A 14,934-nucleotide genomic window follows, 5' to 3' on the forward strand; every position below is an offset into this window, starting at 1 on the left:
TTCTAGCAGACAACATAGGAGAATATCTTCATGATTTTGAGGTAGGACAAAGATTTACAGGACTTAAAATGTCTAAATGTAAAGGAAAAGACTAATAATCTGGATTTCACTGAAATTAAGAGCTTGTGCTATCACTAGATACCATTAAGAGAGAATAGGCAAACCATACAGTGGGAGAAGGCATCTGAAAAGCATATATCCAATAAAGGGGTCATCTCCAGAATAAAGAATTCCTCTAATTAATAAGATGACAGACACTCCAAATGAAAAAGAGGTAAGAATTGTGAATTGAATGTCACAAAAAAGACTATCCAAATTGCCAATAAATATAAGGAGAGGCGCTCAATCTCATTAATCACCTGGGAAATGCAAATGAAAACTACAATGAGATACACTAGAAGGGCTTAAAAAACTGACATTATATGTGTTTGGTAAGGATGTAGAACTGGAACTCTTGTTCACTGCTGATGGAGTGGAGAATGGCCAACAATCTGGAAATACGCACAACCTCTGACCCAGCAATGACATTCCTAAAAATGCAGTCACGTTTCCTGAAAGATGTGTGTACAAGGAGGTTCACAGCAGCACCCTTCATAATAACCAAAGCTAGAAAGCAACTAAAAAGTTCATCTGCAATAATCTAGTCATACAATGGAACACTATAAAGTATGAGAACGAACAATCTATAATTCTACATGACAACATAAATGATTCTTACACGATATTGATCAAAAGAAGTCAGACACAAAACAGTGTATACTGCAAGACTCTCCTTCTATTAATATAGTTTAAACAGAGGCAAAATATCTGAGGTGACTAGGATGGTGGTTACCCCTGGAAGGCTGGAAGGCTTGGGGGAAGGAGCAGGTTAGTGATTGCAAAGGGCCCAAGAGAAGTTTCTGAGGTCTTGTTTCTGTACTTTGAACTGTCTGCTGGCTACACGGGTGTGTTTACTCCGTGAAGTCACTGAACTGTGTATTTATGATTTGTATACTTTTTGACATGCACATTGTAATCTTTTTTTTTTTTCTTCTTGAGACGGAGTCTCTCTCACTCTGTCACCCAGGCTGGAGTGCAGTGGTACAATCTTGGCTCACTACAACCTCCGCTTCCCAGGTTCAGGCGACTGTCCTGCCTCAGCCTCCCAAGTAGCTGGGATTACAGGTGTGTACCACCACGTCCGGCTAATTTTTGTTTGTTTGTATGTATGTATGTATGTATGTATGTATGTATGTACTTTTTGAGATGGAGTCTCACTGTGTCGCCCAGGCTGGAGTGCAGTGGCGCGATCTCAGCTCACTGCAAGCTCTGCCTCCTGGGTTTACGCCATTCTCCTGCCTCAGCCTCCCGAGTAGCTGGGACTACAGGCGCCCGCCACCTCACCCGGCTAGTTTTTTGTATTTTTTAGTAGAGACGGGGTTTCACCGTGTTAGCCAGGATGGTCTTGATCTTCTGACCTCGTGATCCGCCCGTCTCAGCCTCCCAAAGTGCTGGGATTACAGGCTTGAGCCACCGCGCCTGGCCATGTATTTGAGATGGAGTCTCACTCTGCTGCCCAGGCTGGAGTGCAATGGCGCGATCTCCACCCAACACAACCTCCACCTCCAGGGTTCAAGCGATTCTCCTGCCTCAGCCTCCCGAGTAGCTGGAATTACAGGCATGCGCCACCACGCCCGGCTAATTTTTGTATTTTTAGTAGAGACAGGCTTTCATCATATTGATCAGGCTGGTCTCGAACTCCTGACCTCAGGTGATCTGCTCGCCTCGGCCTCCCGAAGAGCTAGGATTACAGGCGTGAGCCACCATGCCTGGCCTTCCCAGCCAGACTTGTAAGCATGTACTTTGATAAGTTTACTGAAATGACGAACAATAGGCAGATTAAACTCCAGTGACAGAATTCAGAAAAGTGGTTACCTTGGTTGGGGGCAGGAAGAGCAGGGAGAGCCTTAAGAAGGCTTCTGTGAGTACTGGGAATGTTCTATTTCTTGATTGGGTGGGTGTTGCATGGGTGACTTCACTTCAAGCCGTAAGTTAAAATGTGTGCATTTTTCTGCACGTATGTTGTATTTTGATAAAATCAATGTCTTCAAAACATTTTTGGAGAGCATGGAAGTTACAAATGTAATGACATCAGCCCAGAGCACTTCAATAAACCAAAAAGAAGAGAGACCTCATCAATGCCTCCTGCTCTCAGCCTAGATTCACCTTTCCCAGAAAGCCCACCCTGACTTCCCCCAAGACCAGCTCAGGAGCTCACCCTAGCTCACTGTCCTGAAGACCTGGTCCCAGGAAGAATTGTTAAGGGAAGGTTGAAATGAATAGGAAAAATGATGCGTCTTCAGTGTCTGTGGACTCCCAGGTCGTGTAGCCCACAAGTGAGGATGGTGTTCTTTCCCCACCTGGAGCCCAGTCCTCCTCATGAGAAGATCAATGTCAAGCTCAAGAAGGGCTGCTGTCTAGGTTCCTTGCCAAAATGTATGCTCCCTGAGGACAAGGCAAATGTCCTGCTTAGAGAGGGTGCTCAGTCGTGTTTGCTGAATGAGTGAATCAAGGGATGAATTTCTTATCTGTGGTCACCAGAAACAGAGGTAAGACATAAAAAGTACACTGGGCTTCCCTGCGCCCTTTGTCCCGTAGACTATTGTGATGTTCCTCAGGAAACATATCAGTGTCACTACAGGGAACGCTCTGGTTCATTCTCAGCTCATCTCTGCCGTTACTGAGATACAGAAACAAATGTGGTAATGCTTGAACATACCTGATGTATTCAGCAGTCTACCCACAGTGGGACACAGAGTAAAACGTACCTGTTTCTGCTAGAGTAAGAGAAAGCTTGAGGTCAGCATGTTGTGAACTAGCTGATAACAAGGACTGGGAATTACCCATCTGAGAGTTCCCAAGGCTGGCTCCTAGCCAGGCATATGGGAGGTGCTTGATAACCACAATCCCTGCCCTGGGTCTGACCTGAGCTCCCTGTGGACAGGCACAAGTTTTTCTTTTACTTTTATTCTTTCCATTTCTTTTCTTGAACTCTGTAGCTTGGCAAAGGCACTGGCTTTTATATCTGGACTCACAGTGCTGTGATGGACACAAGATGCCCAATAAATATCTTTTGAGTAAATAAAAGAACCAGGAGACGTAACCAGGGGATTCTAAGAATTTTTATGACCACTGCAAGAGCAGAAAAGTTGCATATTAACCCCCAAATACAGTAGCTCTGCTACCAGTGAACCAATCTTCTTATTACCTCATATTACCTTCATATTACCTCAGGAGACCAAAATGTCCTGCTTACAAGGCTTATGGTATTAAGACCACAAGGGGAGGAATTTTGGTCTGTTTTATCGGTTGCTGGAAGTCCTGGTGAAATGAGCAACTGAATGAATGCCTACCCCTCTAGGTGGGCAGCATCTGAGCGGGAAGGGGGCTCATAATGGCTTTTGCATCTTAACTCCTGGTTAGGTAAGTACTCAGGGGAGGTTTACAGAAGGGAACTGAAGGGTACTCACGGCCAGGAAGCCCAGCTTGCCTCCACACCGGGTCTTGAGCCCCATGGCAGCAGTCAGATGGATCTCAACCAGTGTGTTCGGTGGGATTTTCTCCTCTGCACATTCAGCCAGGTTTACAGCACACAATGCCATGTGTACATCAGAACAGGCAGATCCTGCAGGAAGCTTCCCTAGGGTGGGCGGAAACAGACATTATCATTGATGGAACCCCAAAACCAAACTTTTTCCTGCTCTCTCCAGCACAATCAAAGTAAGAGAGGAACCAGGGGAGAAACGAGGTGAACTCTGTGATCAGATAGGCCTGATCACAGGATGAGATGCCAGGCTCTGTGATGTTCTGGCTGTGTGTCCCTGTCTACCTCGCAGGGTAGCTGGGAACATGGCACCCGGTTCTATCGCACCCAGAGCCGCCACGATTGCAGGTTGTTGTACAGGACTCAGAGGCGCACAGGGCAGCATTTCCCAAAACAGTGTCAGAGCACAGCCCCACTCTGTGTTTCCAAACATTCAACAGAGGTAATGACATTTTTTTTTTGGAAAAACTGATTTGAATTTATTTTCATTAAAAAACCTTCACAATGTGGCTGGGTGTCAGTGGCTCACACCTATAATCCCAGCACTTTGGGAGACCAAGTCTGGCGGATCACTTGAGGCCAGGAGTTCGAGACCAGCCTGGCAAACACAGTGAAACCCCATCTCTACTAAAAATAGAAAAAATTAGCTGGACGTGGTGGCGCACACCTGTAATTGCAGCTACTCAGAAGGCTGAGGCAGAACTGCTTGAGCCTGGGACACGGAGGTTGCAGTGAGCTGAGATCACATCACTGCACTCCAGCCTAGGCAACAGAGCGAGACTCTGTCCCCCAAAAAAGCCAAAAAAAAGAACCCACCTTCACAATACACAAGCACACACCCATTTCAGGGGGGAAGTGACATAAACTGAGCAAGGACAGGTGAACACATGTTGGGTTAGTGGGTGGGAGGCCAGGAAGGCTTACTACACCCTCCCCAATGAGAGGTGCACAGTGGCCCATCGGGGGCTGATCCCCTAATCAGGGGACAAAGTATCCTTGCACAGGCACAAGGGCCCATCACAGCTCTCCTGAGGCTTTCATACTGTTGCCAGCTTTGGTCCTTGCTACAAGGGCAAGCAGTCTCCTTGCCTCAGGGGCGGCCACAGGAAGTGCCCATGTCAAGGTGTAGACAGTGGCAAAGCCAGGCTTCCCATGCTCATCCAGCCCTGTGTTCCCTCTCCTGGGCTGCCTTGCCTCCCTGTCTCTTTATCAGCATAGGGAGATCTCAGCCTCCACACTCCATTCTGTACGGGCCTCAGGTGTTCCTCCTACAGGAGACACTGGGCTTTTACCGTCACAGGGAGGGAGGGGAGAGGGCAGTGTGGCAACCATACTGTAGTTACCTCTGTCCTCTCAGTGTCTCACACAGGGAATGCCAATGAGTATGGAGGGAATGAGTGATGTAAAGCTTCTCAGTTGGAATTCTCCAGAACTTGGCAGCAACAAGGACACAGCCTGATCAGAGACCTGAGTATGGGCTTATTCTGCCCCAAGGGCACACTGAGGAACAGACAAGGTAACAGCGGAGCGAATTTGCAGATAAGGACCTTCTGCTAAAATTCTACCATGAGCCCACATATTAAAGCTGCACACTGACCCCGCTGTCTCATCTCCTGGTCACTCCTGCATCACTGGCCTGGCTCTGTTCCACTTTTGGCTGACGCTCCTTGCTGCTACCAGGGCATCTAACACCTTCCAGTTACCACATCCTACTGTTATTCCTGGCCCTCATCTTACTGCGTGTCCCAGCAACAATCTCCCCTCCTCAACTCTGCCCTTGCTCCTCCAACACTCAGCCTCTCAGTGTCTCCTCAGACCTCTCCAACTGCTCCTCTTACGCAGCCTCTGCCCCTGACTCCCCGTCCTCTATCTGTTCATCTCTGTGTGCATGTGCAGTGGCACGATCACAGCTCACTGCAGCCTCGACCTACCTCCCAGGCTCAAGTGATCCTCCCACCTTGGCCTCTCAAGTAGCTGGAACCACAGGTGCACACCACAAAGACCAGCTAATTTTTTGAATTTTTTTGTAGAGATGCAGTATCTCTGTGTTTTCCAGGCTGGTGAGAAACTCCTGGGCTCAAGCGACCTTCCTTCCTTGACCTCCCAAAGTTCTAGGATTACAGACGTGAACTGCTGTGCTAGTCTTTATCCTTTTCTTCTGTGCCAGTCTTTATCCTTTTCTTTCTTTTTGAGATGGAATTTTGCTCTTGCTGCCCAGGCTAGAATGTAGTAGTGCCATCTTGGCTCACTACAACCTCCACCTCTTGGGTTCAAGTGATTCTCTTGCCTTAGCCTCCCAAGTAACTGGGATTATAGGCACGTGCCACCACACTTGGGCTAATTTTTGTATTTTTAGTAGAGACGGGGTTTTGCCATGTTGGCCAGGCTGGTCTCGAACTCCTGACCTCAGGTGATCCACCCGCCTTGGCCTCCCAAAGTGCTGGGACTACAGGCATGAGCCAGCTACCATGCCCAGCCTGACTCTTCTAAACTTGAGAAACACAAACCTGATCATATCACTATTTTCCTAATGCTCTTCACTGAATCCTACTGATACACTACAAGATCCCCAGCCTGGCATCCAAATCCTTCATGGTCCGAGCACTGCCCTTGTGCCCTGGCTCCCTCTAGGACCACTGAAGACTTATTCCCAAGAGCCACCCCAGGTGGGGCTCCTCCTTGGGAACATCCCTCTGGCCAGAAGGCTCATATCATGCAGAGCTGGTGACCTCTATGCATTCTTCCATGCAAAGCCAAGACTCTTACTTCCCTAGAAGCCTTTCTTGAAACCCTCCAAACAGGTACCCACTCCCTCCGAACGAAAACATGTTCCTTCTGCTAAAGTCTAACATACTCACACTGAACTGTCATTCATTTGCTGACCTCTCTGCCTTTCTATTATAGCAGGAGCTTAATGAATGAAATAAATGATCATATTTCATTGACTCTAAGATGTCAGCAATTTTAAATCTCACCATTAATTTAAGTATCACTAAAGAAAAACACTGCCACTTATCTACAACGTGCCACTGTTTATAGGACACATCCTGAGTATAGTGATGTTACTGTGAAAACATGTGCATCTGAGAACTGATGAGCTAAAGCAAAGAGCCATCCTTACAGCTGTGGAAACAGGTAGAAGCTTGGTCTAGCCACTCTAAAAGAGCAGCATTAAAAGGACTTCAGCTAGGGTGCAGAACTGGCAAATCAAGCTAAGGAGGAGAGGTAGCATGATATGCCTTGCAGCAAGCCAGGCAGCAGCAGCCGCCCCGTCACCTGTGATGTGCAGCTGGTGCAGCCGGTGATAGGCCAGAGCCGCATCCCGGGCGCTGGTCTTAGCTTCGTCTTCAAAGCCTGCCTCAGTGGCTGGCGTGGCCCGCCGGCACTGGAAGACTTTCTTGAGCAGCCAGCGCACCAGGCGTAGCTTCTGCAGGCTGTAGCGGATCACGTTCCAGGAGAGGCTGCAGGCCAGGTCCAGGCGGGAGGTGGGCAGTGCTCGGCCCAAAACTGCCAGGCAGGTTTGTAGGTTGGCGGCAGCAGCTGCAAAATCTCCCTATGAAGTATCAAGAGGTGTTAACGGTCACTGGCCTTGCTCTGGCTTTTTGTTTTGATATAGACTTCTACTCCCCTCACTCCCCATTATCAGAGGAATTAGTGCATACTCATAAAAACAAGGGAAACTTCAGAAAGCTACAAGAAAGTAAAATAAAACCACCTATAATCTCATTCCCCAGGAAGAAGCCCTGCTGACATTCTGAGGTATTTCCTTCCAGGCTTTTTACTCGATTGAGATTGTACTGTGTTCTTTCTTTGAGCAAATGCTGGTCAGAGTTCCCTCAGAGTAGCACTTTATTTATTTATTTATTTTTTTGTATTTTTAGTAGAGACGGGATTTCACCATGTTGGTCAGGCTGGTCTCGAACTCCTGACCTCAAGTGATCTACCTGCCTTAGCCTTCCAAAGTGTTGGGATTACAGGTGTGAGCCACCGCGCCCAGCCAGCAGTATCTTTTAGACATGAGACAGGTGACACAGATTTAGATGAACTGCATGATCCTTTAGGCTTTCAGGGTCTCAAAGTGCGGCCCCCAGAGGCCAGTAGCATCAGCTCTTAGGAGCTTGTTAGAAATGCGAGCACTTGGACCTTACCCCAGGGCTACTGAATCAGAACCTCTGGTGTCGCAACCCTCTAGGTGATTCTCATGCCATGTCTGCTAAAGTGTTTTTCTTTTCATTTTTAGAGATGGGGGTTTTGCTGTGTTGCCTGGGCTGGTCTTGAACTCCTAGGCTCAAGCAATACCCACACCTCAGCCTCCCGAGTAGCTGGGATTTACAGGTGTGAGCCACAGTACCCGGCTTAATGCCTGCTGACGTTTGAGAACCATGGTTTCAGGCAAACTCACAGCTAAACTACCCTACTCTAGGATTCAGATGAACTAATCTTTGTCAACCTGAGAGGGTCTAGTGGAGAGTCTTGGCACTGCACTGAAGAACGCTCGCCTTCTCTCTGTCACTGTTGGAGACTATAAGACAGGCTAAGACAGGCTATACAGTCTTGGGAAATTAAAGTAAATTATCCTATTTTCCTCTATTGGGCAGCTGGTACACTACCTGTGTTTTGTTTCCCACATCATTACAGGACTGGATAAGGGAAAAGAAAAGATGTCCTCAGAGCAACAGTCTCTAAGGTGGCTCTATCTTTTCCGTCAGAAGTACCTGCAACTTGAAGATGCAAAAGGAGGCAGGTGTTCCCTGGCTCCTCCCCTGCCTTTCCCTCAAAGGTGCGCTATTCCCAAGTCCCAATCTTTGGCTCTCACTCCTCCTGACTCCCCAGTCCAGTTCTCCCTAAGAATCCTGTCCTGACAGACAAGCTTCTCAAATACTCTGGCCCCGCCCCTCCTCCATCCCCATGGCCTGCCTCCCAATCACTGCTCACTCTACAGAGGCCTCTTCCAGCTTTTCCAGGCAACATGGCCTAGATGGAGTCCACTCCATTTTGGGGCTTCTCTTACCCTTGAGTCAATGTCACTATCACTTCCCTTCCAAATACTACATTTCAAATATTTATTCAGTTCAAACTTTTCCTTTTAATTCCAGGTCCTTGCCATCATCTCTTACTCAGCTTATTTCATAGAGCCCCCTGACTCAGCCAGGCGTGGTGGCTCATGCCTATAATCCCAACATTTTGGGAGGTCAAGGTGAGAGGATCACTTGAGCCTAGGAGTTTGGGACCAGCCAGACAACATAGTGAGACCTTGTCTCTACTTACAAAAGAGCACCCTAACTTGTTTCCATGTTCCATTCATTTCACATCTCCCTTCTACCTATCCTTCACAGCCACCAGAATGATGCTTATAAAACACACACCTGAACCTGCCTCTAGGATATACATCTTGGGATGTTATGCTCAGGGAACAGGCCTCTTAAAATCACATCTATATTCTGAGACCCGTAGCCCCAGCAAGGCTGACAGATCCAGGATGGCCAATCAGATTCTCACTAATGGCTCTGCAGCTTGCAGAGGTGGGGAGGGCATGCCCATGGCTCACTGCTGCTGAGGAGTGTTCTGGTTCTTGTTCCTCTTGAAATGTGGATGTTTAACTCTTCCTCAATGCTGTGAGTTGCCCCAGAATTTTTTCCATAAACTCCCTGTTGATTTCAAATGAAAACTTTCAGCTAGTTTTCCTGCTCAAAAACCTTCCCTGGTTCTATAAAGAATTGGGAATAAAGCCCCAAATCAGTTCCCAGTGAAAGCCCTCTCCAATTTGGGCCTAGACACACTACCAGCCTTTGCCTTCAACTCTCTGTGACACACCCTACACTTAACATACCCTGGAACCTGCCAGTCACCAAATAGCCTGTCTATTCATGCCTTTGGGTGGGTCCTTCGGCCACCTCCGCCCTTCCTTCCTGCTCTTGGCAGCCCCTCCCTCAGAACCCCACTTTATTATTCCTCTGTCATACCAGAGACATAGATCATCTCATGTCCCTGGAATTAATTATCTATGCAGAGGCGCCCTCTCCACTGCCCTGTGACTGTTCGGCAGCAGGGTCCCTTTTTCCTTTCAGTTACCACAAGTATCTATCATAGGACTTTCTTCGACATGAGTTGCTGAATTATTGGTCAAGTCTAGGGGAGGATGGGGAAGGGCGGACACAGAACTCACTCTGGCGAGATCCAGGTCTGCCTGTTTCCGGTGCCTCCAGAAGGTGACCGAGGAGCGGGAGTGTGGCCGGATCACTGGCTCCCCATGGACCAGCAGCTTCACAAAGACGCTCAGGACAATCACACCATTTACCAGCCATAAGAGAAGAGTAGGCATCATCCAGTCAAACCAGCCCCCAGAACCTAAGAAGGAGTGTCTCAGCAGAGCCTGCCAGGAAAGGCCTTGCAGAACAGCCAGGCACCTGACAGACCCCAGCACTATCACAGGAACGAGTCTTCTACCGTATTTTCAGAAGAAAGGGTGAATAATTCTATAATCTAAACGGGGCTAATGACTGTAGCCCTTGTCATTATGGAGCTGAGTGCCACAAAAATCTTTGTTAGCTTGAAAGGGTTAAGGCATTGGTTTTGCAACCTCAGGTAAAAAACACCATATCCCCCTTCAGATAGGTACCACCCCTCCACGCCAGGGTATTTAGAGTAGTGTGGGTCCCTGATTTGTGTTGCTCATTCTGACTGAACTTGGGCTTGCCTTGTTACTTCCAAAACGGAACTTATGCCAGTCCCTATCAGAAGCAAGCAGGTGGGGGCCCACTATAAAACCCCTTTGGGACCTGGTAGCCAAGCCAAGAAGTTTGTACACAGGGTCCTTCTCCTGCCATAGTGGTCCAGCCATGCCCAGGTGGTGTAAGGGGCCGCCACCTACCTGACTCAAATGACAGGACACTGCGGCCAGAGCCTGAGTGTGGGTGCTGGTCAGAGTCGTGAGCCCCTCCCCACTGCAGCAGGGAAGTCAGGGGGTTAAAGGAGAGGCACAGGAAGGTGAGGACACACAGAAGAATCCGTGAGCGGTCTACCATGCCCAGTGCCACAGGAGGAGAGTCCGGCTCATCTTTGACCTTCAAAACAAGGCCTCGAGGTTGGAATAAATACTGCATAGGTTTTTATAGCACTTTATAAATACATATATATATTGAGAAATGGTTATGAGGTTTAAATTCAAGTCTATTAACTCAGGACTAAGGCCAGATGGGAATTGAGAGGCCTATAATTCACTAACTGCTGCTCAAACATTGGCACATTCACCTGCTTGCTAACTGAGAAAAGTACATGTGCCAAAGAACAAAGGTAGAAGAGATTTTCTTTTAAAATAGAGCTCTACCACAAAAGAGAACACACTGTATGATTCTGTTTCTGTATAATTCCAGAACAGGCAAAATGAATCTAAAGTAACAGGAAACTGATGAATCAAGTCATTGTCTGAGGCTGGAGAGGGGTGTGGGAAACTACCTGCAAAGGTGTACAAAAGAGCTTTTTGGGGTGATGGAAATGTTCTATATCTTGATTATAGTGACAGTTACATAGCACTGTACATTATGTTAAAACTCTTGGTACTGTACATTTAAAGTAGGTATATTTTATTGCATTTAAATTATACCTCAATAAAGTTGATCAAAAATCATATTTAGTATGAATCTATCTAAAGGATATTTTACCTGTTCTAAAACAGTACCATTGTCTACACCCACCCCACTCTCCATTTTATAGCAGGAGGGCTGGAGCCAGATCTCCCCTGCGCCCCAATGTGTATATAGCATGTCATTTCTTTTCAATATTTTAAAACCATTCTTCTGATGACTCAGAAGCCGAGCTAATTCAATTTATATGTCAAACAGCCTGTTGTTGCCAAACAGAATCACATTTATAAGAATATTTCAAAAACAGAGCATCCTTAGTAAAATTAAGTATGTGATACAATAAACAGCTTAGTCAAAAACAAACACTAGAAGGGAACTTTGTGCTTACAGAGTCAGAAACTGCCAAAGTCAAAATACAGTACAGAACCCAGTGGTCTCTACAGGTTCCCAGGAAGATCATTAGGCTCAGAGCCTCTCTTAAGTAATTCCATTAAACTACCATTGCCAGGGGCTTTCTTGGACGATTAAAGGCCCATATATAAAATGTTATCTGTTAGACTGCAAATTGTAATCATTTCTGAAAAGAGGACCCAGAGGCAGCCTCATCCTAAACGAATTGATCAGCCTCCCAAAGTGGTCTTGCCAGACCCATTAAAGGCAGAGTGAAGCAATGAGGTGCCTTCAGCAGCTCCCAACGCCCCCACAACAGCTACTCCGCATTCCTGTTCTGGATCTGGCACTCATTACTCTCTGACGGGGCCTATCAGCAAGGACCAGTTAAACCTGAGGGACTGTTTCCCCCCAGAGTCAGTTTTCTTTTTCTTTATTCTCCAGGACCTGGTTAATTTCACAGAATTCCTGTTTCTCTCCAGGCGAGGCCCTCTGAACATGCAGCCTGGCCTCATAACTGTGACCTCCCAGCTACTTTCTTAGGGGAAATGGGAAAGATTCCAAGGATCAGAAGATTTCAAAAGTCTGTACCTTTGCATCATCCAACAGAGGGCTTCCTGGCTCAGAGTCAATGGAGTAGGGAGAGAAGCCAGCCTGTGACCCTGAGTCAGAGGCTGGGGGGGACATCAGAAGGACATTCTGATTAAAGTCCTCGATCTTCAGGTCCACCTCAGTGTCCACCAGACTGCCTAGGTCGATGCCCTTTAGAAGCTCTGCAAAGAAAACCCCACCTGGTGAAAATGATCTGCCTTTACAAAGCCCTAGCCGGGCCGGGGGACAACCCTGTTCTCAGCACACTTACTGTTCTTTTGATTTGCCAGCTTCAGCACCATGTTCTCCTGGCGCAGTTTATGATTGACCTGCTGCAAGTATTTGATGTAATCAATGGCCTTCCTCAGAACGCCAGACTTGTGCATCTGGGTAGGAAGATAAGCAAAAACACAGTGAGACCAGTGCAGGCTACAGGGTGAAAAGAGCAGAGCCCTAGCACTTGGGATGACAGCATGGCTCTGTGAGGGGAGAAACCAAGTTCAGATGCTGGCCCTCCCAACGATTAGCTGTGCCACTCGGGAGAAGTTACTCCATACCTCTGAACCTCACTTTCCACCTCATTAACACAGAGATAATGAGAGTCCGTGAATCACAGGCTTGCAGCCTGGCTAAATCAGATAATGAGTGTAAAGAGCTTAGCCCCGAGCCTGGCAAATAGTTGACACTCAATAAATATTAGCTATTGTTCCTACTTCTTACAATAATCCTAGCATAAAAACAAACTTTAAGGAAAACAAATGACAAAACACCACAGCATTGTTGGACAGCTATCTTTTTTTTTTTTTTTCCAAGACAGAGTTTCACTCTTGTTGCCCAGGCTGGAGTACAATGGCACCATCTCGGCTCACTGCAATCTCCGCCTCCCAGGTTCAAGCAATTCTCCTGCCTCAGCCTCCTGAGTAGCTGGGATTACAGGCGCCTGCCACCACACCTGGCTAATTTTTTGTATTTTTAGTAGAGATGGGGTTTCACCATGTTGACCAGGCTGGTCTTGAACTCCTGCCCTCGTGATCCACCCGCCTCGGCTTCCCAAAGTGCTGCGATTACAGGCGTGAGCCACAGCACCTGGCCTGGACAGTTATCTTAAGGCATAGATTTTTACTTAGGATGTATACTTTTCAGATTTGTAGGCAACAAGGAAAATAATGAAATTTTCTTTCAAAATAGGGTTTAAACATAGATAGGTTTTAAAAATAAAATCTCCTACTTTCCAGAAGACACATTCAGTGAAAACACCAGAAACATTTGGAAAATCAATTTCCTCTATTTGTTGCTGGTCAAAGACTCAACCTCTTTTTTCTTTCTTTTCCCTAAAAGGTAACCCCTAAACACAGCTAAAACGATGCCATCAGCTGACTCCAAGGCACACACAGTCCTGTATCTGGAACTACTGGTGGCAGGCATCTTTCTCTGCCTCTGACAGTGGAGTCCCCCATCACTGCAGAGCACAGCCGAAGGAGTCAAAGGTCTCAGTGGGTCACTGCCTCATCGACCCTCACCAGTACCCTTATGGTTTTTAATATTTTATAATCTTGACACAATACCAAGATGCTTTAATAAAAAAGTACCTCTAACTCGGTCTTGTATTCACTTACCTTGAGTCTGGGACTTCTCTAAGCTCCTGAAGCAAAAACAGGTAGAGGGGACATGGTGGAACATAAAACACAATTTTGCTTGGCACCCACCTTGGCGTCTGTCCCCATGACCAGGTCTTTCAATTCGATGATTTTGTCATTGATGGAGGAGCGATATCGTTTCTCAATGATATTGTGGGTTGTCCGCCTTTCTCCTTCTTTGGGGGGCTCAAGCTGCTTGACTCCCCCAGGTACCTGCTTAATGGGCACTTTCTCTTGCCCCATCATTACAGGCATTGTGGTCAGAATGGTCCCACTGCTGCCCACCAGGGTCTAGAATAGGCACAGGTACAGAGCAGAATGAACCCTTTGTTAGTCTGCATAAAGCAACCTCAACACAGACCTGCCTACTCTGGCCAAGTGTTGCCAGACCTGGCAGTACTTCATGAGGTCTGAGACTCTTCCTGAGTTAATCAAATCAGGCCCCAAGACGCCTCAGGAGCCACGGCACCTCGGTTACTACCTACCTTCAGAATCAACAATGATAAACTACACAAGAGGATTAACATGGCTAAATATGTTTTAAGTTTTGATCTAGGTATGCCAGAAACAAGTCATGATTTCTGCTGTGCTGTCAAACTGTTAACCACTTCTAAACTTCTACACGGTGAACCACGAGTTGGTACCCGAGAAAACTTTCTCCTAGTGTATGACACATTTTTTTCTCTCAAATGACAATTAAGCAAATTACTGCATTTCTTTATACAATTTCGCCATCAAAAAGCTTAAGGGCAGAAGTGACACTCTCAATCAGAGCCATTCGATTAAGTAAACAGGCCAACCATGGAGGTCCCCTCTTTTTATTCTTCATCTCTGTTTTCTCCTCTTATTTTTTCTAACTTTATTTTCTTTCCTTTTTTTTTTGAGACGGAGTGTTGCTCTCGTTGCCCAGGCTGGAGTGCAACGGCGCGATCTCGGCTCACTGCAAACTCCGCCTCCCGGGGTTCAAGCGATTCTGCTGCCTCAGCCTCTGGAGTAGCTGGGATTACAGGAATGCGCCACCACGCCTGGCTAATTTTGTATTTTTAGTAGAGATAGGGTTTCTCCATGTTGGTCAGGCTGGTCTAGAACTCCTGACCTCAGGTGATCTGCCCGCCTCAGTCTCCCAAAGTGCTGGGATTATAGGCATGAG

At 47.0% G+C, this 14,934-nt stretch overlaps 1 protein-coding gene across 1 annotated transcript in view; it reads right to left on the minus strand.

The window, feature by feature from the left end:
• The window catches only part of SREBF2 (sterol regulatory element binding transcription factor 2), an 84,808-nt gene that overhangs the window by 20,186 nt on the left and 49,688 nt on the right, over positions 1-14,934 (minus strand). The window contains exons 5-11 of the mRNA XM_011978753.1: positions 13,854-14,075; positions 12,419-12,533; positions 12,148-12,329; positions 10,455-10,647; positions 9,750-9,931; positions 6,860-7,136; positions 3,510-3,679 (exon numbers count right to left, since the gene is read on the minus strand). Of these exons, the coding sequence (XP_011834143.1) occupies positions 3,510-3,679; positions 6,860-7,136; positions 9,750-9,931; positions 10,455-10,647; positions 12,148-12,329; positions 12,419-12,533; positions 13,854-14,075 (1,341 nt within the window). The remainder of the gene's footprint in view (positions 1-3,509; positions 3,680-6,859; positions 7,137-9,749; positions 9,932-10,454; positions 10,648-12,147; positions 12,330-12,418; positions 12,534-13,853; positions 14,076-14,934) is intronic.

The sequence above is a fragment of the Mandrillus leucophaeus genome, unplaced genomic scaffold, assembly GCF_000951045.1.
Source record: "Mandrillus leucophaeus isolate KB7577 unplaced genomic scaffold, Mleu.le_1.0 Scaffold2, whole genome shotgun sequence".
Lineage (NCBI taxonomy): Eukaryota > Metazoa > Chordata > Mammalia > Primates > Cercopithecidae > Mandrillus > Mandrillus leucophaeus.